The 27,250-nt window shown below is 38.7% G+C and overlaps 3 protein-coding genes across 4 annotated transcripts in view; 1 reads left to right on the forward strand and 2 right to left on the reverse strand.

Annotated features, from left to right (window-relative positions):
* Window positions 1–1,546: 1,546 nt before the first annotated feature.
* On the reverse strand, window positions 1,547–9,211 carry LOC113511542 (cytochrome b-c1 complex subunit 2, mitochondrial-like). Its single transcript, XM_026895168.3, has 8 exons — window positions 8,767–9,211; window positions 7,280–7,509; window positions 6,554–6,842; window positions 5,733–5,860; window positions 4,664–4,836; window positions 3,718–3,837; window positions 2,234–2,401; window positions 1,547–1,699 (listed from the first exon to the last, which is right to left on the reverse strand). Exons 1-8 carry the CDS (start codon window positions 8,965–8,967, stop codon window positions 1,626–1,628), a joined length of 1,383 nt encoding a protein of 460 aa, XP_026750969.2. The 5' UTR covers window positions 8,968–9,211; the 3' UTR covers window positions 1,547–1,625.
* Window positions 9,212–13,090: 3,879 nt separating this feature from the next.
* Window positions 13,091–15,149, forward strand: LOC113511541 (kynureninase-like). Its single transcript, XM_026895167.3, has one exon. It carries the CDS (start codon window positions 13,122–13,124, stop codon window positions 14,403–14,405), a length of 1,284 nt encoding a protein of 427 aa, XP_026750968.2. The 5' UTR covers window positions 13,091–13,121; the 3' UTR covers window positions 14,406–15,149.
* A 505-nt stretch (window positions 15,150–15,654) lies between these two features.
* The window catches only part of LOC113511540 (ATP-dependent Clp protease ATP-binding subunit clpX-like, mitochondrial), a 55,927-nt gene continuing 44,331 nt past the window's right edge, over window positions 15,655–27,250 (reverse strand). For both annotated transcript variants that reach the window (XM_052899791.1, XM_052899794.1), the window contains exons 6-13: window positions 25,771–25,915; window positions 23,735–23,826; window positions 22,948–23,101; window positions 21,906–22,101; window positions 20,628–20,720; window positions 19,921–20,049; window positions 18,414–18,582; window positions 15,655–17,901 (exon numbers count right to left, since the gene is read on the reverse strand). In XM_052899791.1, the coding sequence (XP_052755751.1) occupies window positions 18,418–18,582; window positions 19,921–20,049; window positions 20,628–20,720; window positions 21,906–22,101; window positions 22,948–23,101; window positions 23,735–23,826; window positions 25,771–25,915 (974 nt within the window). In that variant the 3' untranslated portion in view covers window positions 15,655–17,901; window positions 18,414–18,417. The remainder of the gene's footprint in view (window positions 17,902–18,413; window positions 18,583–19,920; window positions 20,050–20,627; window positions 20,721–21,905; window positions 22,102–22,947; window positions 23,102–23,734; window positions 23,827–25,770; window positions 25,916–27,250) is intronic.

Raw genomic sequence — 27,250 nt, forward strand, 5'->3', positions numbered from 1 at the left:
TCATTTTTTTATGAATCTACAGTGTCTTAAAGTGTCACATTGCAACGGATACAATAGTACATTACTGCAACGGCCAGCAACTGAGGCATTGATGGACGAACGTGCAAACATGCGCCGAGGCGTAGCCGAGGCACACATACATTAATGCCTAGTTGTGGCCAAGGCTTGTATAGTACTTTTCTCAAACAATGCGCGGAAATCAAAAACACAATTTTACTTTTTAAGTTCATTGACGAATAACAACCAATAATAATTTTTCACACGCCATAATGTTCCTTTGTTTTTTTTTTTTTTTCAATAAACAGCTTTCTATTTGCAAGCCAGTTCGAAATTTAAATAAAACCTTTTATTAGTTACCTTCTTGGTAGCCATGTTTCGAAATAAAAGGCCATTCCATTTTTAAATTACACACAGACAGATATGAGTTTACATAGTAATTTATCTGGCCGCAAAACACGACGATATGGATTTTCATACAACTTTTGCCGGCCGCTGCCCGCATATATCTGGCCAATACGGCAATTTTGATTTATCTCGAAGAAGATTGTCAAAATAATGCTCACATTTCCAAACATGTTTTAGAAAAATAATTTTCATCCGTTAAAGCAGGTATTACAAAATTTTATTCTGAAACTCCTGTTTCGTTCGGCGAACTGAAAATATATGTATTTATGCGTGTGTTTGTGAGACTACACACACACAAACAAATACATATATGTGTAAATATATATTCATATGCACGTACACGCGGTCGTGCAGAGGCGCATCCTCGTATGCGTGCGCATTTATATATGCAGGTAGGTATGTATATACTTATTATTGTAATATGAAACAATATGTTTAATTTCAACTAGATATGATTAAGTTTTATCTTCAGCTGTACGGTTTTTACCCTCGACTATTCTATAGTTTTCATTCAACTTCTCAAAGGTAAACCGTAAGAAATTATGGAATAAGTCCGCCTGTTAAGGAAAATTGCTGATTTAAATTGTAACAATATTAGCACAGTTGGAAACGTACGAAGTAATTTGAGACCTAGGCTGGGCCCGGTTTCTAGGTCTCATTAAAGAAGTTTGTATGTCAAAATGGTACAGACTTACCTTGACTGCAAAATGCAGATTTAGCGTAAGAGGTACACGCTCAGGATGCACAGGTTTCAGGAAGCCACGCCACGTGAATGTCACAAAGGCGCTGATCTATTTTGGTCTACTTGTAAAACCACACTATTAAGTAAACAATCACTCGCGATACTTTGGAGCGATCAATAGGGAATGTCCAGGGGGTTCACGAGTTCTCCACACATTCTCCAAGTTCTTCCTTAATCAAGAACTTACTGTTCTTGATTAAGGTAGGCACAAAAACAGCAACCCGTTGCACAGTGTTACGCGGTGGACGTTAGATTGGGACCGACCATTTCTCTGTTCGTCTTAAGTCAGGGGAATCGGTAGAATATAATGCATTTGGAGGGTATTATAAAATTTATAGGGATGTGACTTTTTTAAACACCGCCATTGTAGGTATATTAAATATTTTAATATGTACAATAAAGATTTCAATTATATTTTATTAAAAATCAAAGATTTATTGTCGAGAAGAGCAATACCAATTGCACATTAAATTAAAAGCTACTGGCATATTAGTTCTCTGTCGTGTGGCACTGCGCCGATGTCGCCCACGACGGCCACAGCCATGCACCCGCCTGAGGGTAAAGAAAAAGAAGAAGAGGCAGGTAGTCATTATAGAAATTGTAGCATGATCCTCATATCAGCCGTTTACTGTCCACTGCTGAACATAGGCTTCCTTCTATGGGGATTTTCACCATTAATTGCCATGCTTGGAAGACGGATTAGCAACCGTAATCAGGCTTTGCTGAAGTTTAAAGAAGGACGCTACTGCCCAGTTTTTTTATACAACTTAGAATGGCAAACATGCTGACGGCCCCCCTGATGGAAAGTGGTAACCGTCGCCTATAAACATGAGCAGTACCATGGACATAACAGAGTATACTATTTCGCCCATGATACCCCCATGCGTTGCCATTCCTGAGGACTCGGGTGTTATTCCTCTATACCCAGTAAATTCAGTCTGCGTGGAGGTCGACCTGACAAGGTATATTAACAGCAACAGTGGCGTTAGTGTTCCTTATTAACAATCTTTTGCCTCGTAATGGTCCGTCATTAGCTTATTTGCCATTCCACATATCATGGAAATGTGAGTAAAAGTAACGTATTACGTTTGGAAGACAAAGCCTTGGCGGTACAGGAGATCTCCTCGGGACAGAGCAGTTCGATCATGCACAGCGCGCTCTTGGCGCTGTCCATCTGTATGTTGTTGGCGAGCTGCAGCGCCATGCCCTCGGTCACGCCCACACAGCTGTCCTCGTTCATGGCCAAGCTTAGTTCTGGAATTTGAGAGAAATTGAATTTGAGCCCCATAAGAAAAAATTTGATCACCTTGATTCTACAAATCTCCTTCCTTTTCCCTGGGTGTCCTAAGAGGTGACAAAGTTCTTACTGGTCGAGGAATGGGAATTAGCAATGGGATCTATTCCGAGGCGATATTACTCTAAACCTGTATTCTAAATTAATATTTTAAAATGCCAGTTTCGCGAAAATCCTATTAATATGGCCTATAAGGCCATATTAATAGGCCATGATAAGCTAAATGTACAATAATTCTTAATTAAATATATTAGAAACTTAGTTCAAATTGGTATTTCAAATAACACTTTTGCTGTGATATCAAAATCAAATTGTAATTAAATTATAATTTAATTAAAGATAAATTCAGGGAAATGTCGTCTACAAGAAGACCCCAATATTTCACGAGATAGACTAGTTTTTATTCGACGAACTAATATAAATACCTAAATAGAACACATCCAGATTTTTCAAATTTATTTCTCTCTCTCTCTCTCTCTGGTCCGTTTGTACGGTCTAATCTCAGAAACTGTCGGACCGATTTAAATGAAACATTACATGCTGGTACCTTACATCCCCAGTCAACGTTTTAGATTTTTAATCACGGAATATTAAAGAGTTTCCGTGGGATAGTTAAAAAAAACTATGGTAACTTATGTAGCTTAGTACACAACCTACTTAAGTAAAGTCAAATTGACCTAAGGCAAAGAGTGAAAACGACATGTCACATGTTAATTTTGGCCAGTATTCTCAGATATAATGAAGAGATAGGCACATACATCAATACGTACTAAACAGGAATAACAAATACCACGCAGACAAAGTCGCGGGCATCAGCTAGTGTAGATAGATAGATACTCTTTATTGTTTCCTCCAAAAGATTACAGTAGTAAACTTATTATAAATATAAACAATTACAAGAAATAATCACAATGAGAAAACAATGGGCGACCTTATCGCTAAGAGCGATCTCTTCCAGGCAACTTATGTGGTATCTATCCTATACAATGTATTTTATTCTTTGGATAAATAGATAAATAAATAAGATAGATTGCTCTTAGCAATAAGAGCGCCTTGCTGTAATTATACAATTATATCGTTATATTTATTAATTGTCTTCTTTTTTCCCAATATTGTATAATGCAAATAAAGTATACTCATTCATTCATTCAAATAAAAGATTCATTCATTCATAATTGTTATTATGCGCCAAATATTTTCCTTCTTTGTTTTTTGTTTCTCTTTCTTTCTAATTATGTTCCGTGGCTTATAATAAGTGCATAGATTATGAACTAACCGAGTCTCCGCTTCCCGACCTGTATCTGACTGGAGTCCAAATCACCGACATTTGCTAGAAATTCAGCGGCAGCAAGCGCCACATTGAACGCTGTCGAGGCACGAGTCTTCGCTACTATTCCTGAAAACAAAAGTAATATAAGAAGTAGGCGACTGATTATACATACAATAAGAAACTCGAATGTTGTCAGGTGACTATTTTCACGTTTCTATTATCAAGCAAATATGCTTGCGTAGCTGTTTTGAATAGGATATGAAACAGCAGCAGGGCAGAAAAAATTACAATGTAAGAAATAATATCAACTTAGTCCTTAATAATAACAATACTAAGGTACAAATACAGATAGCTTGAAACACGAATGGGACAGAGGTACCCAAGCAATCGACTTTTGTACAAAGTCTCCCTCTGGTAAACGACTATAAGGTTTTGTAGCATTATGGTATAGCTAGTAAATAATGGTAGGTTTATATATCTATTTTAATACAAATATAATAGCTCTATTTTGTTTGAAAAGTGGTATAAAGGATGGTACATAATATTTAAATATTGTTCACACTTTCCACCAGAATTTGGCATATAAAATTTATTTAATTGTGCTACTATGCTATGCTACTACTATTTTACTAATATCGTCATATTATATAAATGTCAACAAATTTACGTATTAATAATAAATTATATAGGTTACAAATTACAATCAATTAATTGAGTCAAATATTTAAGCTTTAAAATGATCAAAATATTCATTAACTGAGTAAAAACATTTTTCTATCATTTTATATTCGAGTTGTGTGCCCAGTGTTGGGCACAGAACTCTTTTCATTGGACATTCTCTTTCAATTGTACAAACGTGTACTTAGAAACCTTTACTTACGGTCGGTATCTTCCAGATAGTATGCGCTGGTAAGTAGCTACATAGTTTATCTAACAAAGAATAGAATATTACCAAATAGCCCAGTCTCCCGGTAAGAAATATTGAAAGCCTTGTACTCTGTGTACACATCGTCGCCGGCCATCTTGCCGAGCGGCGGCTGCGGCGTGCGGTCGAGGCTGTGCTGTCCCACTTGCATGTTGCCGGTGCCACACGCCGCAGCCACTATCGCATGCTTTAACAGATCACTGTGGAATACCATAATCCATAACCAACATGAGCTGGGGGAAAGGGATTGTTAGTAATGGAGACTGAGAATCCCATTGCTAGCAATATACTTTAGTTAATTCCTGATGAATTCATCATGATGGGCTAACTGGCCTGTTTTCATTCTCATCTATCACCCTTCACTGGTTACCACCCATAAAAAAAATACCTACATGAGCTATATATCGTTCACTCGGAATAATATTTCGCCAAAAACTACAATCTTGTACCCCTTGTAATCCAAAGATTATGCAATACTTACTTCTGAAATCGTAACTGCATCTTGCAGAAGATCGCTTCACACTACGCTTGTTCCCTAATTTTCAACAGTCTTCAAAGACGAGAGTGATGGTCGTCCTAACAGGTTATCTTTTTTATACTCTCGAGTTTATAATAGTTGAATTCATCACCATCATATCAGCCGTTATCTGTCCACTGCTGAACATAGGGTTCTCCTACAAACTGCCATAAGGAACGGTTCCAAGCCAGCTGCATCCACTGACTCCCTGCAATGCGTTTGAAGTTGGTACTCCATCTAGCAGCGGATCGTCCTAAACTGCGATTCCCTGTGCGGGGTCGCCACACAAGAAGTATGTGATATAGCAAAGAAAATGCAGGATTCGGGGCCGTAACATCTTTAGTCCTCAGCACCATCACCTTTCTTCCTCATCGGTTATCAGTTCTTCATACTATATGACCAGCCCTTTGCGACTTCAGCTAGTAAAATTAATAGGATTCTAATACTATCACGCTATTCACAAATCAGTTATAGTCGAGAACAATGGACAAAAAATATGTGAACTCTTCAAACAAATAACATTATGCATTAATCTGCAATGCTACGCACGATTTATTTTTTTGTATCATCTGAACTTACGAGATATCACACGTGCCGCAGCCGGGTACAGCAACGGCAATCCACGTATCGCTACCAGGTCCGAGGTCGTATAGTTCAAAGCCACCGCGAGCGCATGACAAATGCTCCCACCGGGTTGGTGGCTTTTCCTGGAACACAGTATTGATAATTTCAGATTCATAATTTCAGCTACTAATGGCTTCTAGGAGAACTGTGGAGATTGACTTGATAGGATATGTTGCTAGCAATAAGGTTGCTGGTCTCCGTAACCAACAATTCCCTCCCTCTCTCATGGGACTATTGAAAGCCCGAAGAGGGTAGCGCTGTAGGTGCTGGTGTGTTTCTTCAAACTTTGACAATATTCCCTCCGTGCCTCTGGAATGAATGGATATCCATGATGGATTTTCCGACGTTAAAAAAGAGAGGCACTGACCCCTTTATTGAAAAACGGACTTTATCAGGCGGAAAAACCTGTAACACTACGATCTTTGTGATCTATTGTGCTCCCACTGATCTTGCTTCTTTTGCTTTGTTTTGTCTTGGTTTTTTTAATGTGTCATAATGGAATGGTAACCTCGCCTGCGCTATCAGTATACACCAGTGAGTGATGTGCTTATCGTGACGAATCCAACAAGAATTAGCCACGGTTTCCAGGAGGAACCACGTGGAGGTCGACCTGATAGGGTAGGTATATTGTTAGCAATGGGGCTGTCTTGTTTGTTACAGAGATATAATTATCGTAGGTAATCTGAAAAATAGTTATATTCAACTATCTTATCATTCTTGCATAGATAATTCTTTAGGGGATATAAAAAATGTGTAAGAAAGCAGTTTAAAATTACCCGTTTAAATTCAATTTTCTCAGCCAATTTTAGAGTCTCCTCGAAAGGCACGCCAATACTGGCGATGCTGCACGCATCACTCCTGAAATGCGTCCTTGCGAAGCAGTTCACGCTATTTTCTGACATGTCGTGTATCCTCTCTTCTTCGCAGAAGACGGAGTTGGACAAGGGGCCGGTGAAGCAAGCTCGCTGCACTAAGTCAATGACGCGCTGTTCTGGATGTATGTGCATTAGATCTTCTCTTATTAGTTGCTTGCGGTCATCTAGTTCCCATTTATTGTAGCAACATCTTAGAGAAAGGAAAAATTTTGATTAATTTAGTTCTAGTCTATTGTATTTCCATAATCTTACTTAAAAAGAATAATAGGAATACGTATATAGAAAAAGCTATATTTTAGAATACCATATTCAGTCTACTTATTATAACATACTCTCGCTCCCTCTTGCGGGCTTGGAGTGTCATCGCCTCGCCTCGCCGCTGCACACTTCCAATAAAACTGTCAAGGTCTTCTGCGGCCAACAGCAGGTACAGCTCGAAAATAATGTAATATTGGGTAAACAACTTACCCCGTATCACCAAGGACAGCATGAAGAGTCAATAGAATTAAAGTTTTTCAGTCACAAATTTCTATTTTGTAGGTCTCACTCATAGAGAAAATCGACTTTTGTGTCTCTCATATCAAAAACTTTACAATCCCGATTGTTCCAAACTTCCTTTTTACTTACCGTGCGGCTGTATCCAACAAATAATGCTTCAGTTCCGGGTAACAGGTGACAGGGCATTGCAGAGTGAACGAGATCTTCTGTCTGTCTGTGGAACATGTGATGGTGGCGCCATTTTGCTGCAGATATCGCATTTTGGAGAAGGATGTGTAACCACAACCTGAGGATGAGGCTCCTACTCGGATGAAATGGCCTGCTCCGATATGGTCGTCTGACTCATAACGAGAACCAGCCTGGAAAGTTTAATATTACGAAGATGTTAATTAGAGTGAAGTTACGATCAGTGCACTAAAGTCATGACTCGTGCATTGCTTATCATGCCATTGGCATCATTAGTAAATAATTTCGCCGTATTTGAAAAGGAAACTTTGTACAAAAGTCGATTGCTTGGGTACCTCTGTCCCATTCGTGTTTCAACCGTGAAGCAGTTGTGTATGCATGGCTGTGTTTCGGTTTGAAAGATAGGATATGGCGTGAATTTACAGGGTACAGAGGAATAACACCTGAGTCCTTAGGAATAGCAAAGCATGGGGGTATCATCGGCGAAACAGTATACTCTGTTATGTCCATGGTACGGCTCATGTCTATAGGCGACGGTTACCACTTTCCATCAGGTGGGCCGTCAGCTTGTTTGCCATTCTAAGTTGTATAAAAAAAAAACATAGGATGCAAGCTACTTTGGTGATAGAAATAGGAAACTATATAAAGGTGAAATGCAAGACAGAGACACATTTTATATACTAGTCTACATGTGTTAAAGTATAAAAACTTGCAAATGAGTCACAGATAGTATAGGAGAAGAAGCAGAAACACTCTTAATATTGATCACTGCAAGCATATAAATTAAGAGGTTAAAAAATTTACTTTTCAACAATTCGATTTGAGTCCACGCAGCTTTCTCGTGATGTAGAGATTATGCAGGGTTTGAGATGCCGGCCATACACCATCTACAGTGCGGGCCGTTTTTTTTTTAAATGAAAGATAATGGTATGGTAGCCCCGCCTGCGTTTTCGGTATACACTAGCGGGGCACCAGCGAGGGGTGATAGGTGAGGATGAAAACAGGTCAGTTAGGCCATCCTGACGAATTCAACAAGAATTAAACATGATGATTTTCAGGGGAGGTCGACCTGATAGGGTATATTGCTAGTAATGAGACTATTTGACCCCATTACTAACAATATCTTTCCCCCAGTGCGGGGTGTCGCATTAGATATCCAGTAGTATCCTGGAGATCTGATAATGTGCCTCTAGGTATGTCGTTTTTAGTAGGTTAGAGTCCCACACACCCCTTCTGTCCTCTCTCCGGCAGTTGAGACGGTCTTTTAAATATTTTTCACAAGTTAAAAAAATATGTTACGCAAGGTTACCCATTTTAAATTATTTATTTATTTACAGAACAGCTTGTCAAGCATTACAGGTTTTACTAATTCCTATAACAAGGGCATTTACAAACTATATTGAAATCAGAAGTCTAGATCTAGAACATACCTGGTACATAATAGTGCAAGCAGCAATTTGAGAGCCCAGAGGTTTCACTGCCGCCACTCTAATCCCGTTTAAGAGTACAGATCTCTGAACTTCCATAGGCCCATAGTCTGGTCTTGGCCAGCATACATTTCGCTCGTGTTGGCTCAGCGTTATATTTCTCGTTAAATATTTTAAATAGAATGAAGGTTTCAGTTTAAACATTACAAAATATTCTTGACACTTTAAAATGCAGAAATAATGTCAAAACTACAGAATGATTACTAATGTAATACCTAACGTTGAAAGACGTCATTATTAAGATTTGTTAATGTTTTTCGACTAAGTTTAAAGAGGAGGTTCTTTGACTTGAAGGATAAATACATTGGCGTACAAGCCCACCATCTATCCGATGGAAAATAGTTACCATCACCTAGCCTGACACAGCTGCAATATAGAGGTAAGGTTATTTTTTATGCAACTTAGAATGACAAACAAGCTCATGGCCCACCCGATGGAAATTGGTAACCGTCGCCTATAGACATGAGCAATACCATGGACTTAACAGAGTATATTGTTTCGTCCATGATACCCCCCATACGTTGCCATTTCTGAGGATTCAGGTGTTATTCCTCTGTAACTTGTAAATTCACGCCATATCCCACCCTTCAAACCGAAACACAGCCATGCAAACACAACTGCTTCACGATAGAAACACGAATGGGACAGAGGTACGCAAGCGAACGACTGTAAAAAGTCTCCCTCTAGTAAATAGTACTCATGAAGATGTCTTAATAATATTCGCGGTGAAATAGCACGTATGCTGTGTGGTCCGCGCATATACGTAGAATGCACCATTCCTTCCCTTCCCGTGGGTGCCGTAAGAGGGAACCTAATAGTCAAGGGATGGGCAACAGCGTCTATCTTAAAACATCACCAACGTCTAACTGCGGTTGCCAACCTGCTTGCCAAGCATGGCAACCACTGGCAACCCTTCCCTCCCCACTATGAGGAAGTCCTATGCTCAGTGGACAAGTGTCCTATAACAGTGGACAAATAATGAAAAATAATGCACGTTGCTTTGCATAGATGAAACCAGTTTCCGTTTTTCAAGGCAGGTGCGTTTTCTTTCACGCACAACCATGCTATGGAATCAACTTCCAACAGCAGTATATCCGAACCGATATGACATCGTAACCGACAAGAAAGAAGCATCTTCCTTTTTAAAAGGTCTGTAATGCCTCTGGTATTGCGGATGATAATAGGCGCGGTATTCACTATTAGGTGAACAGCATTCTCGTTTGCCCTCTGTTATAAAAACAAGTAAGTTTCATTAAAAAAAAATATACCTGCAGTATTCAGCAGCGGGATCTTAGACTAGTATGTGCGCTATAAATGTACTATGTTTAATGTAATTTTACAATGTGCAAATATGACTTCGAATGCAATAAAATATAACATATCTTCATAGTTATTTCAAGAGCAATAAAGTAGCATATTATGCATAGGGATTAATGCTGATAATAGTTGTAAATAAAGATGATGGAGATATAGTAATTGAGGTTACAGGGGGTGATGACGGAAATACACTGTTTCGTCATCTTTTGCATGTATTTTTTTTAATGGGTGTAGATAGAATGGTAACCCCGCCCGCGCTACCGGTATACTCCGACGAGGCACTAGTAAAAGATGATAGGTGAGAATGAATGCTGTTCATGTGGCCCACCATGATGAATTCGACAAGAATTAACCATGATAGTTTCCAGGGGATCCACGTGGAGGTCGACGTGAGAGGGTATATTGCCAGCAATGGGACTATTAGACCTCATTACTAACAATCCCTTTACCCCCAACTTTTGTATGTATTAGGTATTGTTTCGATTTCTTTATGGAGAAAAATGGATACTGCACTTTGTTTACGATACAGAATTATTTATATTCATATTCATATTTCTTTATTAACCAATGTAACAGTTTTCGTCGCACAATGGCAAGTCAATATTTACATTATAATTTTAAAATTAATAAAATAAATAATACCTAACAATAAGATTTAAATTATAAAATAAATTAAGGATTCATTTATTTATTTATTTATATTTTCCCGAAATATCCTTAAAGAGTAAAGCAAGCTGAAGTGGCAATGGGCTGGTCACATGGCTGGAAGAATTGACAACCGATGGGGAAGAAGGGTTCTTGAGTGGTGAACCTGTACGGGCAAACACAGTGTAGGACGACTCTCCACTAGATGGAATGACCACCTCAAAAATGTTGCAGGAAGTCAGGTAGCTCAGAACTGTTCCTTATGACAGTCTAAGGGGGATGCCTATGTTCAGCAGTGGTCAGATGATGGCTGATATGATAATGGTACTAATTTTATAATAATAATTTGCAGGTATGCAAATCATTGGATGGTGTAAATGTAGGATCACTGTGGGGTAGGTCATATGATAGGACTGCGGAGGGGAAAGTGATTGTCAGAAATGGGGATTATCACCCCCATTCTTAGCAATATCCCAGTCAGGTGGACGTCCTCGCGGTTTTCCCTGAAAACCATGTTAAATACTTCGTGATTTTACACACACACACACGCACGGACGCACGTACGCACGCACGCACGCAATTTAATTAGTATTAAAAATAACAATAAAATATTATAGTTTTAAGAGCTGTGACTTTGTAATAATAAATAAATAAATAAATCACGATTAGCTAACTAACTTGCCTTTTCATGATCACTTAACATCCTTCACTGGTGCCCCGTCAGTGCATATCGTTAGCGCAAGCGGAGTTACCATTCCATCATCACCTATTAAGCATTAAAACTTAATAGGATTTCTATTCAAGGTTTATCAAATGAGATTAGCAACTCCAAAACTTTATTATTTAGACATTTTATGGTTGCAAAATTAAAATGACCAAAAGAATGACGTCTTATTAGACACAAACGTTACTACGATATCTGGGATATTGCTAGCAGCCCACTAGTCCCCTATCTTCTACCGCTTGAGGCGATCGTGTGCCCGATTGTCGACTATTTTCTCTCTTTATTACAGTCTGCAAGCGCTGTACACATATTATACTTTTAGCTTCTTCAACACATTGCATAACTTTATTGCAACTTTAACCTATTATAGATACCCATGCCGAGCACTTGACGGCCAATGACCGGTCGACTGTCGAATGGGCGATTGGGAGATGATTGGGGGTGCCCAATCGAGGGCTAACCACTCTATACTCTTAGTAGCAGTCTTAGGCCGTTGATCTTACTTTATGCCCCCTAAATTGGACTCTATCTTCAAATATATATACTATATGTGTCCAATAGAGCAGGCATCTTACCACCCGTATCAAAAAGCGAAGACGGGATCCCTGAACAAATGCATCTCTAACTATAAAAAAAATATTAGATCGAATAACTAAAGAACGAAGACATTTCGAGAACGAATTAAATCACCCTATCACTTTTATTGTTTTACAGCTGCTGTTGCTAGATTTATATTTAGTAACATGTTTTGTATCAGAATGTCGTGTGACCATAGTGTTTTCTGGTGTAGGATATTTACTATTACAATGAATAAAAAATAATATATTTTTTTGTGATTATTTAACTTATAGATGCAGATAAAACGAGGGTTGACACATACGCGTTGCAGATTCTAAAGAAATCTTAAACGGTTTTTCTTAAAGAATCCCATATTGTAGGGTCTAAGAAAAACCTTTGTAGGAAAATCATTTCATAATCCAAGTAAGAAAACTTCTTTGAAATTGCTTTGCTTACTATACAAGGATAAACGCCTTTACGCTGTCGAAAGTGCGACGATAACCGAAGTTATTTTAAAAGGTGATTTGAAACATACTTACAGGAGAAGCATTTAATTTATGACTGTGCCTCACTCATAAATAAGCGAGATATTTTTTCTTTTGGAAAACACACTATATTCTAAGGAGATAAAACGCTATCGCTACAAAGAACATCTTAAAATTTCTATTATTGATAGGAATTAGCAGCGAACTTTAGGGGAAAAGGGCGAGCATAAAAGATCATGGAAAGGTCGCAGTGTCACAGGTTTTTATGCCCGGTAAAAGCCCGTCTTTCAATAATAATAATACTTATAGGAGGCAAGGTATCAACTTTATAAACCTACTTACTACCTACTTAGTTTCAAAGATTTTTAATATTTCATCAAAATAGAATTTGTGGTTGTACTAATTGCTAAACAAATAAGGAACAAACAAGTTAATTAAATTAATAAACATCTCGATTACGATTATTCGCCATATTATCTGATAAGAAACTAAGTTATTATTGACCTACCTGTACCTATTTATAAAGGTATACCTAAATTGCGATTGCTATTTCAACTTGTTAAGACAAGATGGAAGTGAAATTTCAAGATGGCGTCGACTTTTCGAAGTTATTGGACAATAACGATCCGCTGGGACATTTCAGACAAAGGTTTTATATAAGAAAACATGTAGTATATATGTGCGGTAACTCATTAGGTTTAGCATCGAAGGATGCTGAAGCTGGACTCTTGAGAGCATTGGACAAATGGAAAGAAGAAGGCGTTGCGATATGGAATATTGACGATAGTAAATATTATTTATACTCTTCTCACTTGGCGCGTCTTTTAGCTCCTATAGTTGGTTCAGAGGAAGACGAAATTGCAGTTATGGATACTACAACAACGAACATACATCAGGTCATCAGTACATTTTATAAACCTACAGATGCAAAGTACAAGATATTGGTTGACGATATAAACTTTCCAACTGATCGTTACGCGATAGATAGCCAAGTTAGATTGAAAGGGTACGACCCGAGAGACGCAGTTAAAGTTGTTAAAAGTATCGATGGTAAATTTATAAATGAAGACGATGTTATAGACGCCATGACACCTGATGTTGCGATAGTTTTTCTGCCCACTGTTTACTATAGAACAGCGCAAGTGCTTGACATGGAGAAGGTGACTAAAGCGGCTAAGGATCGTGGCATATTAGTGGGCTGGGACTTATGCCATGCGATTGGAATATTGGAAATAGACTTAAAGGCGTTGGATTGTGACTTTGCCGTCTGGTGCAACTACAAGTATTTGAATGGAGGCCCTGGATCAGCTGCTGCGTTATACATAAATAGAAAACATTTCAATCTTCTGCCAGGACTAGCTGGTTGGTACGGGAACAGGGTAGAGACTCAATTCCTTTTGAGACAAGAGTTTGATCATCAAAAAGACGCGGGTGGCTGGCAAATCGGATCACCGAATGTTTTTTCAATGGCGCCTTTGAAAGGAGCTTTGAAAATGTTCAACGAAGCTGGAATGGCCAATATTCGGAAGAAATCATTGCATATTACGAAATATTTAATGTATTTAGTTGAGAAGAAGCTAAAGAAATATGGATTTACGATTGGGAATTATAGGGAAGACAGCAAACGGGGCGGTCACGTATGTTTGGAGCACAATGAAGGATACAGAATTAGTTTAGCTTTAAAGGATCGTGGAGTAGTGCCAGATTTCAGAGATCCCAACATTATTCGGTTGACTCCAACAGCACTATACACGAGTTATACTGAAGTTTACGAAGTGGTAAATATTTTAATCGATATAATGGAAAATCACAGTTATTTGAACATTAGCTTGAAAAGAAAACTGGTTGTTTAACTCCTTAAATGTTGTTTATTTTGTTTAAATATTAATGTGTCAGCAATCTTATGATTGGTTATTATAGAACCATGATGAAATAAACTTTAAAGTTTCCATGAGAAAAATAAAATCACTGTCAAATTTTACGTTACCAATAAAAAATGTTATTTAAGTAAATCATTTCCATCGCAATATATTAGAATATTTATCTTTATGTAAGTTTGCATTTATATGTTCATATATATGTATATATTATTTGTGTTTATTTATGTTAGTATATCATATTTTATTATTATTATTATGTTCAAGTATATTTTTATTTATATTGTTTATTAGCAACTCGTCCCGGCTTCGCACGGATGGGCATTATTTAGATTGATATAATTCTTTATATTTATGAACCGATTGAAATAAACTAAATATTAAGTGGATCAAACCGCAATCAAATTAGTTGAGCCGTTTCTGAGATTAACGTGCACAATCGTACAAACAGAAAAAAACATTGTTTTGTGTTCTATTGCGTTTATAAAGCTCCCCTATACTAGTTTTCCTTATATTGACATATCAAACATTTTCTATACACTAGCCTGCGATGAATTGAGAAAAATTGCAATTGAGGGTGTATCTTTCGTCCTCTTTTTACTAAGTTTGCATAAGAAGAAAGGAGGCATCCATATGATTTACTGTTTTTATTTTATCATTCCTTCTATGTAATTCCTTGTTCTTAGCATTCACACAATAAATGATCTTTAATTAAAACTACTCTAGCCCTTTATTAGAATCCCATATTTTATTTTATATAAACGTGCACACGTAAGTCCATATTTTAATGTTAACTACTATCAACTTTGTATTTCAATATAACGACGTATTAATGTTTTTTTTTTATACAACTTAGAATGGCAAACAAGCTGACGGCCCATCTGATTAATAGTTGTAGCACTTCAGCTGCCCGCTAACAACATGCTTTCTCTCTATATTGGGTTGACTGGAAGAGATCTCTGTCAGAGATAAGTCCAGCCTTGCTCACAACATTTATAAATGCATTAAATTATACTTACAAGTGCAATAAAGAATATATATATATATATTTTATTAAGAGATTCTTAGTGGCTACTTATTTATATTAGTGTGAGCATTGCGTCTGAGCATCTTCGGCTTGATTACCTAAAACATTGTACTTTTTCCTTTGCCACGATCGACTGGACTAATAGTCCGGTTGGCCACCTCTGGTATAAATAATGATATTAAAATAAAAACAAATTCATTATCATCATATTTTATTTTGAAAATAGGCTTATACTATTTTACACCTGTTGCAATGTGATTACATTTTTTTTATCACATTTAAGCAAAAAGTGGTCCCCAAAAATATAAACATCCAACTTTTGAAATTCTTTTTCTCTTTATCTCTTATTTTTTTTAATAATTTTCATTGCACATTTCATAAATCGAATGTAAATATTTCTAAGTGTACATTTCTGACGCCTGCTTCATAATCACACCACAACTGTACGTTTATAAATAAAAAAATAATATATAATAGTTGTAACAAGTTTCAAAAGTCAATTTCAACGGAATAGCTCCGTTAGAAAAAAAAAAATACCAGGCAAACTTTTTTTTTGTGTAAATTTTCGTACTTACAACATAGATTGGGGAAAACAAACCTTATTCATTAGAACTTAATGTTAAACATTTTTCTATGATATATATTTAATTACTATTATATTTACAGTAATTTACATCACAAGAACAATGTTGTATGGTGGTTGGAGACGATACAACATTCTAATAATATTAATTTTTTATTATTAATTTTTTTTTCACATAAACTATGATAAGGAACTACATGTAAGATCACTTTTGTCTGAAACAAATACCGCTATAGAAATATGACTTTTTAACGATACTGCAGTTTTTTTTTTTTAAGTTTCCAGGCAGTATCGTCTACTGTCAAATTTCTGTAAAATGCTGTTTGTAAAAAATCAGGCGCGTTCCTTAGGCAGTATTGTTTGAATGTATAAAATAAAAGACACAAAAAAATAGTAAACTAATTTATTTGAAATAGTTTACAAAGTTTTTGTGTTTTAACTTAATTTTCTTTTTAATTTTGACGCGGCCATTTTGTAATGTAGAATTCACTAAACAAAATGGCCTCTCGCCTGGTTTACTAAATATGTAAACTACGATTACCAATAATTTTTTTATTGCTGGTGAATCTTTTTTACCTATTTTATTAAAATTAGGACGTCATAGCAAATTTCTCATTACAAATTACCAAGTACTAAGCGTATTGGAAATGCAGCTGTAATCTAAACACTCTTAAACACACTAGTTCAAACTTCAAACTCTCAAATTTTATCGAATTGCCTGTAATTTTCCTATCACGGAACTATCATTGGACAAAACTTGGCTCTGTTTATACCATATCCAAATAAAATTTATTTATTTATTCAAGTATGTATTAGGTTTTTTTGAATTGCATGAATGAACATGTTTAATGTTGTCAGATTATGGACGTAGAGATCAGAGACACCTGAAGAGCGCGGACTTATATATATATATATTTTTTTTTTTTTTTGGAACGCGCCTCAATATCTTGTAACAAAGGAAATTGTCAACTCATTTACTTAAATATTTTCTCAGCTTCCAATATTTTGCATAGACAACATTAGTGTTTGAACAACAGTATTATATTACAATTTGATGAGAGAGAATTCGTTAACAGAGACCTCATACTGGCAACATTGTTATTACCTTCTTATTATTTCAAATTTAAACAAATTATCAAATATTAAGAAACAAAACGAAATTCAAAGAAAAAGTTCTAAGAGTAAAATTGAATATTTTTTTCTAAAAAACATGGATCGAAATACGAGAAATTCATCTCTATATACTAACTTGGAGGTACCCTTTTAGTATATTTTTTTTAAAGGGATACCAATGACGTTATTTAAACATTTAAAGTGCAACAGGATGTTTTCTAACCTGAAGTCAAATCTTGTAAAAATAATGAAATTTTGTATTTTAATGTTTTTTTTTTTCTATTATAATATGTAATTCAATGATTTGCTATATAGTATTTGAAAAATTCAAAAACAAAATACAAAATTTATTTTCTATAATTACTAAAGTTTCAATGTACCGGGGATTCGACATCAAAATTATCACTTACATAGTATGTACTTTATTAGCGATTTCATTGGTAATACAAAGTTGCCTGGGCCCATAACGTATTAGGGCTGGTATAACGGAAATTTTTTTTAATACAACAATTCGACTATCGCGCGACAGAGGGACCACTACGCATCACCTCTATACCAATCTACGAACGCCCATTAAACCGATTCATTACGAAACACAGATTGCACTAATTATTCGCTATTCAACACCATCTGGCGGCCGGCGGCCGGCGACCGGCCGTGTCTGTGCTCGTTGTACCCACCATACTTGTTCCCGCTCATAGCGCACACGATTGAGTGGCAGATGGTTGAGACACGGTTATCTTGACATTCTGAAAGGAAAACGATTTATTACTTACTATAATATAGGTACATTTATACAAAGGCGTGAATTTACTGGGTACAGAGCAATAACACCTGAGTCCGGTCCGGGCTACTCTGGCGCCCTTGGACGTACGCCGCAGTCCATAAGTTGCTCCCCTTTCACGGGCTGGGAGTCCCGTTTGCACTCGCTCCTGCATACGCGTTCGGTGAAGCTGTAAAGGCCATCTGCGGCCAACAGCATACACGGTCATGGGGGGAAGGGATTGTTAGTAGTAGGATCTACCAGTCTCATTGCTAGTAATATACCCTATCAGGTCAACCTCCACTCGGTTCCCCCTGAAAACCATCGTGGTTAACTCTTGTGGATTCATCACGGTGGGCTAACTGACCTGCTTCATCTTCCCCTATCATCTATCCCTGGTGCCCCGCTAGTGTATACCGATAGAGCGGGCGGGGTTACTATTTCATTTACACCTATTAAAAAAGAGCATGCACAGTGAGAACAAATATATATACATACATATTTAGTTGTGCAGACGGACCGAGGGCCAGTCGCAGGCGGCTCGCTCGGGCGGCGCGCGGCGCGTGAGGCGCGGCGGCTCGGCGCGCGACACGCAGCCGTCGTGGATGTGCACGGCCGCGATGTCCGACCCGGGGATCTCGAACATCACCTCCAGCAGCAGGCTCTCCTGCGCACGCACGCCGACACTTATCAATAACATAATCACTCCCGTCCTCATCGTCGCTTCAGCCATTATCCAACTACTGCTGGACATAAGCCTCCCCCATGAGTCCTGACCTACCTGCATCCACTGACACCCTGCAATGCATTTCAGGTAGGGGGGAAGGGGATTGTTAGTAATGGAGACTGAGAATCCCATTGCTAGCGATATACCCAACTAGGTCGATCTCCTCGCGGTTCCCCCTGGAAACTATCATGGTTAATTCCTGATGAATTCATCATGATGGACTAACTGGCCTGTTTTCATTCTCATCTATCACCCTTCACTGGTGCTCTGCCAGCGTAGCCCGTTAGCGAAGCCTGGGTTACCATTTTATTTTCACCCATCAAAAAAAAATGCATTTCAGGTCGTCACTCCATCTAATGGGGATCGTCCTACACTGCGTTAGCCCGTACGCCGTTGCCATTCATGAACCTATCTTCCCCATCGGTTATCGGTTCTTCGAGCTATGTGACTAGTCCATTGCCACCGCTTGCTTATCCTTAGGGCTAAGTCGATTATTTTGATTCTTTTGCGGATATCCTCGTTTCGGATTCACGCAAAGAGACTCCGAGCATAGCCCTCTCCATAACCCGTTAAGTAACTTGAAGCTATGATGAAATAATACTATGATGACGAGGAAAAAAAATGCTTTAAATTTGTTCATTAATATATTGTCAATTTTTTTTATTTCACATTGACATAGCTCGCCCTCCCCTTCAACTTATTACCTCAATGTGTATGACCATATACAGACCTTATATGTTTTATTTACACATTTTTAATTCTTCGTATTTTGAAAAAACGTACCATGTCATTGTAGACAATCAATTAACGGAAGCTCAATAAAAAAAATCCCTAAAAATAAACATTTATTAGGTGAAAACATATTTTAAACTTATTTAAAATATGTTTTCACCTTTCTCTTCTTTTAATGAATTCTTAAATGGCCGATAACACTTGTTTGCCAAAAAAATGATAAAATGTTATGGCCATGATGAAACATAATTATTTTTACAATAAAATATATATAGTAACCACAATGAAATATATGGTAATATTCAATTTCATTTAATGCTTTTTTGTATTAACTTAATTTCAGGCACAATGTACATTGCTTTTTGAATAAATGACTAATGAAGTATATAGTAACCGCGATGAATTACACGGTAACCGTAATGTAGTAGTACACGGTAACCGCGATGCGGTACACGATAACCACGATGTAGTACACAGTGACCGCTTAGCAGTACACGGTAACCGCTTAGCAGTAGGCGGTAACCGCGTGTAAGGCCGTGCAGTTACCATGATGGCCCGCAGGCCGCGCGCGCCGGTCTTGCGCTCCATGGCGAGCGCGGCGACGGCGCGCAGCGCCTCGTCGCTGAACGACAGCTCGCACTTGTCCATCGCGAACAGCAGCTTGTACTGCGACACCTGCCGCGCCCACACACTCCTCAACAACCATACTCGAAATATACAAGTTTTTAAATCAACAAATGGGGTTTAAAACGGTCATATCTAAAAAAGGGAATGTCTCAACAAAACATCAAAATCTTTAAAAAAAAAAACATCAAAAATATATTTTTTCAACTGTCTTCAAATAATTTCTCGAATCCATTGTATATTTTTTATGTTTGTTACCTCACAATTACGTCATTCATAAACCGATTCGATTTTTTTTTTAATTAACTGGAAGGATATACTCACAAATTATGACTCGTGAAAATTTTATCAAAATCAGTTCAGTAGTAAATTACTAGCAAAATAACAGGTTTTGCCAAGATTGAAGATAGTGTATTTTTTGCGCCAGCAGCTACCACACTTGGCAAACGGGTTAGCAACCGCAGTTACGGGTGATGTTTTAGGAAAGACGCCACTGCCCATCCCTCGACTATTAAGTTCCCTTAGCATCTTACGACGCCCACATGAAAGGAAGACGTGGTCTATTTTATGCCGGAATCACACAGCATGGCGAGCTGAAGACAAACATAAAAATATTTATAAACACTCACCATAGCATTTTTGGGCTCTGTCAGTATCCGAACAAGCAAGTCCTGGTTGAGACTGTGGAAGGGAACTAGCACTGGGAACCTGCCCACGAACTCCTGTAAATAACAAAAAAAAAAGAATATAAGATAAATTATTTATTTATTCATTAGTACATATATTTATACATGGCGGACTTAATGCTAAAAGCATTCTCTCCCAGTCAACCATAGGGTAGTGTCAGAATACTCGAATGCGGTACTAGTAAGTTTAATGGCATACCACCTTATAGCTTAGTAAATGGCAACACAAACGGTATTGTGGGTGACACAATATACTTTGTTATGTCCATGATACTTTTCATGTCTTTGGGTGACGGTTATTAATTTCCATTAGGGCCATCTAAGTCAGCTTGTGTGCTATTCTAAGTTGCATAAAAAAGTCACATAGAATACTTTTTATCTGAATTATCGCTAATTAAGGCCTAATTTACTGGTGCTATTCCCTTAAATGCATTGATACCTTAGTTACCTACACGTCACGTGGAGGGGGGGGAGGGATTTGACAGCCCCTTTGTTAGCAATTTGCCTTATTAGGTCGATCTCCACGTGGTTCCCCGTGAACAGTTCTTATTGAATTCGTCATGAGGGGCTAACTGACCTGCTTCATCCTCACCTATCACCCTTCACTGGTGCCCCGCCAGTGTATACCGATAGCGCGGGTGGGCTTACCATTCCATTATCACCAATTAAAAATAAAACACGTCACGTGAGCGTGTGTTCATTATGTGTCATCATCATTATCATCATTTCAGCCATCCACTGTTCATTGTTGAACATAAGCCTACCCCATAAGAGAGTATTTCCAATAGTTATCACGCTTGGCAAGCGGTATGGCAACCACAGTTAGGTTTTCAGAGATATGTTAATAGGGACGTGGTTACCCATCCCTCTATTATTAAGCTCCTTACTAATAATAAGGCAATTCAATAAGATGATACTCCCTTAGTCGCCTCTTATGACAGTCATGGGAAAAGAAGGGGTGGCCTATTTTATGTCGCGTCTACACGGTCTACGTCAATATGTGTGTGTATGTGTGCACGCGCGTGTGTGTTTGTGTGTCTGTGTGCGCGTGTATGTATGTGTGCGCGCGTGTGTGTGTACGCTTGTGCACGTGTATGTATGTGTGCGCGCATGTGTGTACGTGTGTGTATGTGTGCGAGCGTGTGTGTGTGTGCGCGCGCGTGCGATATGTGCGCACGTGTGTACGTGTGGGCGCGTGGTGTGCGCGCGTGGTGTGCGTACCGGGATCATGCCGAAGTCGATGAGGTCGCGCGCCTGCACCTTGCGCAGCCAGGCGTCGCGCTCGAGGTTCTCCGCGGGCGCGGCGTCGAGCGGCGAGCTGTCGGCGGCGGCGGCCTGCAGCGCCGCGCGCCGCCCCGCGCGCGCGTCCCACGCGCCGAACCCCAGGTACTTCTCGTTGCTGCGCCGCTGCACCAGCCTGCGACCGCAACCACGCCCACCAATTTTACCAATGAACGATCATACGTGGGGGATAAATAAAATCAAAAGTGCTATGCAGACGTGTGAGAGCACTTACTGTAGGCTGTATGAAGTTTGAGCTCTGTGAATGAGGCCTACAAAATCTAGGGCTATAAAATCGATTTCATTCTCACTCTGTACTCAAATATTTCTCTTAAAAGTTCTATTAATTAAAATTATTAGTAATATCCTATTTTTTTCTTTTCAATCTGCATTAAAATATAGAATATGGTTTCATATTCTTGAGAAAATATTAGTTTCTGTAGTTTTCTGAACATTTGACAGACATGGATTTAGCTGTTTTTTATTTTATAAGCCTCAAATATATTGAAACTTCTTTGTGGCCGTAATGTAAATTTAAGTCTGGCCATATATATATGTTGATATTATTTTCCTACGCGGTTTTTGTTTCTATCCAAATGGTTGTCTCATCTTGTATCTATACGTATTATATATATTATTGCTTTAAAGAATATTATCTTTCACTGTGTCCCTCTACAAAATATACCTAATCATAGTTGCTTGAGGGGAAAGGTATTGTTAGTAATGGAGACTGAGAATCCCATTGCTAGCAATATACCCAACCAGGTCGACCTCCTCGCAGTTCTCCCTGGTAACTATCATGGTTAATTCTTGTGAAATTCATCACGGTGGACTGACTTACTTTCATCCTCATCAGTCATCTATCACTGGTGCCCCGCCATTGTATACCGATAGCGCAGACGGGGTTACCATACCATTATCACCCATTAAAAAAAAACTATCCTCAATACGAATAAATACAAAAACGGTGATGATATCTCACCTGTCGAGTCCGTTGTACGCGCCGCTGGCTACGAACAGTATATTGGTGGTGTCCACTTGCACCGCGTCGCCTCTCAGTTTACGAGAGTTCCGCTCCGGCACCGACACCACTGCACCCTCCAGCATCTTCAGCATGCCCTGTTGGACGCCCTCGCCTGTATACAACATATGGAAGTGATGAGTCAATCAGTAATTAGAATAAAACAAAAAAAAAATAGAGGGAGACTTTGTACAAAAGTCGATTGCATGGGTACCTCTGTCCCATTCGTGTTTCAACCGTGAAGCAGTTGTGTTTGCATGGCTGCGTTTCGGTTTGAAGGGTGAGATATGGCGTGAATTTACTGGGTATAGAGGAATAACACCTGAGTCCTCAGGAATGGCAACGCATGGGGGGTATCATGGGCGAAACTACTGCTCATACCTATAGGCGACGGTTAACACTTTCCATGAGGTGGGCCGTCAGCTTGTTTGCAATTTTAAGTTGTATAAAAAAAAATACAATTTAGAATGGCCTGACGACAACTTGACGGTTTGGGGATGAACCTGATGGGGACTAACCTCCCCATTACTAGCAATCCCTTCCCCCCCACAAGATATCGGATATTATCCATCTTTAATGAACAGTACCATAACAGAATATACTGTGTCGCCCATGATATCATGCATTGCCATTCTTGAGGACAAAGGTGTTATGCTAAATCTATTAATAAATTGACATTTTATTAATAAGAGATAACTACCTATAGTCGTTAATAAAGAAAAGAAAAAAAAAAGAAAAAAAAAATCACCTCCGACATCCCTCAGTTGATGTATACCAGGCACTGCGCCAATCTTGTCCACTTCATCCAGAAACACGATGCCTGTTTGAGCGCGTTCCACACTGCCCAACAATAAAGTATTTCAAAAAAAGAAGCCCATTATTTTACTCACATTTTAAACAATATTTATCATCATCATCATCACCATATCAGCCATTAACTGTCCACTGATGAACATAGGACTCCCCATAAAGGGGAGTTTTGTCAGTAGCTGCCACGCTTGATAAACAAGTTGGCGAACTTAGTTAGTCTTTGGTAATGTTTTAAGAGAGACGCTGCTGTCCATTCCTCGACCGTTAAGTTCCCTTAGTCGCCTTTTACGACACTCACGAGGAAGAAAGGGGAAGCAATATATTCCTATGTACTACTTATAGTACATTACTGCAGCGGCCAGCAACTGGGGCATTGATGGACGAACGTACAAATGTGGGCCGAGGCGTAGCCGAGGCACACATACGTGAGTCCATCAATGCCTAGTTGTAGCCAAGGCTTGTATATTACTTTTCTCAAACCATGCGCGGAAATCAAAAACACTATTTTACTTTTTAAGTTCAATGACGAATAACGAACAACAATAATTTTTCACGCGCCATAATGTTCCTTTGTTTTTTTTTTTTCAAAAAACAGCTTTCTATTTGCAAACCAGTTCGAAATTTAAATAAAACCTTTTATTAGTTACCTCCTTGGTAGTCATGTTTCGAAGTAAAAGGTCATTCCATTTTTAAATTGCAGGACAGATATGAGTTTACATGGAGTTTATCTGACCGCAAAACACGACAGATATGGATTTTCATACAACTTTTGCCGGCCGCTACCTGCATGTATCTGGCCAGTACGGCAATTTTGATTTATCTCGAAGAAAATTGTCAAAATAATGCTCACATTTCCAAGCACGTTTGAGAAAAAATATTAAAACGTACTGCGGTTTAAAAGACTTTTACATGTAGTACTTAAAAAATTAGAAAGTAACTTTCAATGAAGCAACAATGCAAAATTCTTTTGGTCGCTTATCTCAAATTGACTAAAAAACATAGACAGAGTAATAGATAGTAATTTAAATGTAGATTATAGGTTTGAAGTTCCCTTATCTTGCCCTGGTACATTGCGTAATAGAAATAATTGGTATACTGCACATTGCCTTCAAACTCCCTCGAAACGATATCCCGGGGTACGTAAAGAGGTAATCACCTTAACAGCTGTTGACTGTGCACTGCTGAACTTAGGTCTTTCCCGTAAGGAGTGGGAGGGGGGAGGGGGGGTACCAATAGCTGCTATGCTTGACAACCGGGTTGGCAACTGCAGTTAGACTGTTGATATTTTAAGGGGAATGTTGCTGTTCATCTCTCGACAACTAAAATCCCATAGTCGCCTCTGACGACACCCACGGGATAGGATGGGGTGGCCCATTCTATGCCGGGACCACACCACCAGCTGTCAGGCTGTTTACCAGGTATGATGGATTGTGGTAACCGTCGCCTATAGACATAGGAATAGCACTATGAACGTTATAAAATACACTACGCTTCATGCATTACTATTCCTGGGATCTGATATTGTCCTCGTAGCCTGTAATTTCACTGCCATATCCCACCCTTCAAACACAGCTGATTCCAAGAAACGTCTTTTTTCTGGGGAAACACAAGTTTTTGTACCGTAATACAAATAAATACAATTGAAATGTCATTGAAATTTGGTGAGACAGGTATGGTCCCATTTTGCTGTCTTATTGCGTCGCTGTGTTCAGGGATCAGAGGGTCTACCATGAAATGTTTTACGAAATTTCGGATCCGAACGAAACAAAAATTTGATGTTAAAATTACTTGATACATACCGTTTAAAAATATTAAAAATGCTAAAGTATCATTCCTTTTTACTTTTATGGTAGGATTTATGACAAATTAAATGTTAGGCAACATTTATAGGGTCGATTTTGGTACGAACAAAAACACGAAATTGTGCCCGAAAATTCGGAATTTCATTTCATGGTAGACCTAGGTTATGCTCACTTGAAGTTGGCGTCCTGCAGCAGCTTGGCGATGACACTCTCAATGTCCTCGCCGACGTAGCCGGCCTGCGTGAGGGTGGTGCAGTCGCAGATCGCGAACGGCACGTCCAGACACTGCGCTATCGTCTGCGCCAGGAGTGTTTTACCTGATGACAAAAAGTGGTATAATGGAGAGCGACATTTATATTAGAAAGAAATCTAGATAGATTTCTAACACATCACTGAGGGGGGAAAGGGATTGTTAGTAATGGAGACTGAGAATACCATTGCTAGCAATATACCCAACCAGGTCGACCTCCTCGCGGTTCTCCCTGGAAACTATCATGGTTAATTCCTGATGAATTCATCATGATGGGCCAACTGGCCTGTTTTCATTCTCATCTATCACCTTTCACTGGTGCTCCGTCAGCGTATCCCGTCAGCGCAGGTGGGGTTACCATACCATTTTCACCCATCAAAAAAACCAATCACTGATAACAAAATATGTAGATACATATTTTGTGTATTTATTTATCATGCTGCTGTATCAACTGTTAATTATTGACAATTTCCGCATTCACTCCCATTCTGGCCATATCGTCTTTCACCCATTCCATTCACGTCTTTTTAGTTTTTCCTCTGCTCTAACGTCCATACACATTCATGCCATCATCATATCAGCCTTTAACTGTCCACTGCTGAACACAGACCTCCCTTTATAGGGGGGGGGGGGGGGGCATTGCCAATAGTTGCCACGCTTGGCAGGGGTGTTGGCAACCGCAGTTAAAGTTTGGTAATATTTTAAGAGGGACGCTGCTGCCCATCCCTTGATCATTAAGTCCCTTTAGTCGCCTCTTACGACACCCACGGGAACGGAAAAGGTACCCAATTCTATGCCGAGACCTACACGACTATTTCTTCATATCAAATCGTGAAAATAATATAAGATACTTAGGTGTACTGATACTGTTCGTGTTGGAAACCTCAAACCGACTCGATGGTTACCAGTACGCGTAAATTGATTTATGTTTTTAGATTAATTCGATGCACTGTAGACAAAGAGACACTATTGATGTTCTATTACATTCTGATTCAGTCTATTTTAATTTATTGTTTGACAGCTTTTAATAGCTCGCCATCGACAGGGAGCTCATCCTCATGTCCTACAGCCTCAATGGTCGCGTACTGCGCGGTTTCAGAGATGTTTCCTCCCACGAACACACAGGTTGTGGAATGAGCTCCCTGCCGAGGCTTTCCCAAGAGACTACAGCGTGGGGTTCTTCAAAAGGGGGGTAAAGAGGTTTCTTCAAGGTCGGCAACGCACACGTAATACCTCTGGTATTGCAGGTGTTCATAGGCTACGGTAACCACTTACTATCAGGTGGGCCGTATGCTTGTTTGCCACCTCAGTGGTATAAAAATAGTATGGGCCACTTATTCTACTCAAGAATCACACGGCAATTTTTCAAAAAAATTAGAGAGAGAGAGAGAAGACAAAGATC

Source organism: Galleria mellonella, unplaced genomic scaffold (genome assembly GCF_026898425.1).
Source record: "Galleria mellonella isolate WM207_F2 unplaced genomic scaffold, CSIRO_AGI_GalMel_v1 utg1217, whole genome shotgun sequence".
Classification (NCBI taxonomy): Eukaryota; Metazoa; Arthropoda; class Insecta; order Lepidoptera; family Pyralidae; genus Galleria; species Galleria mellonella.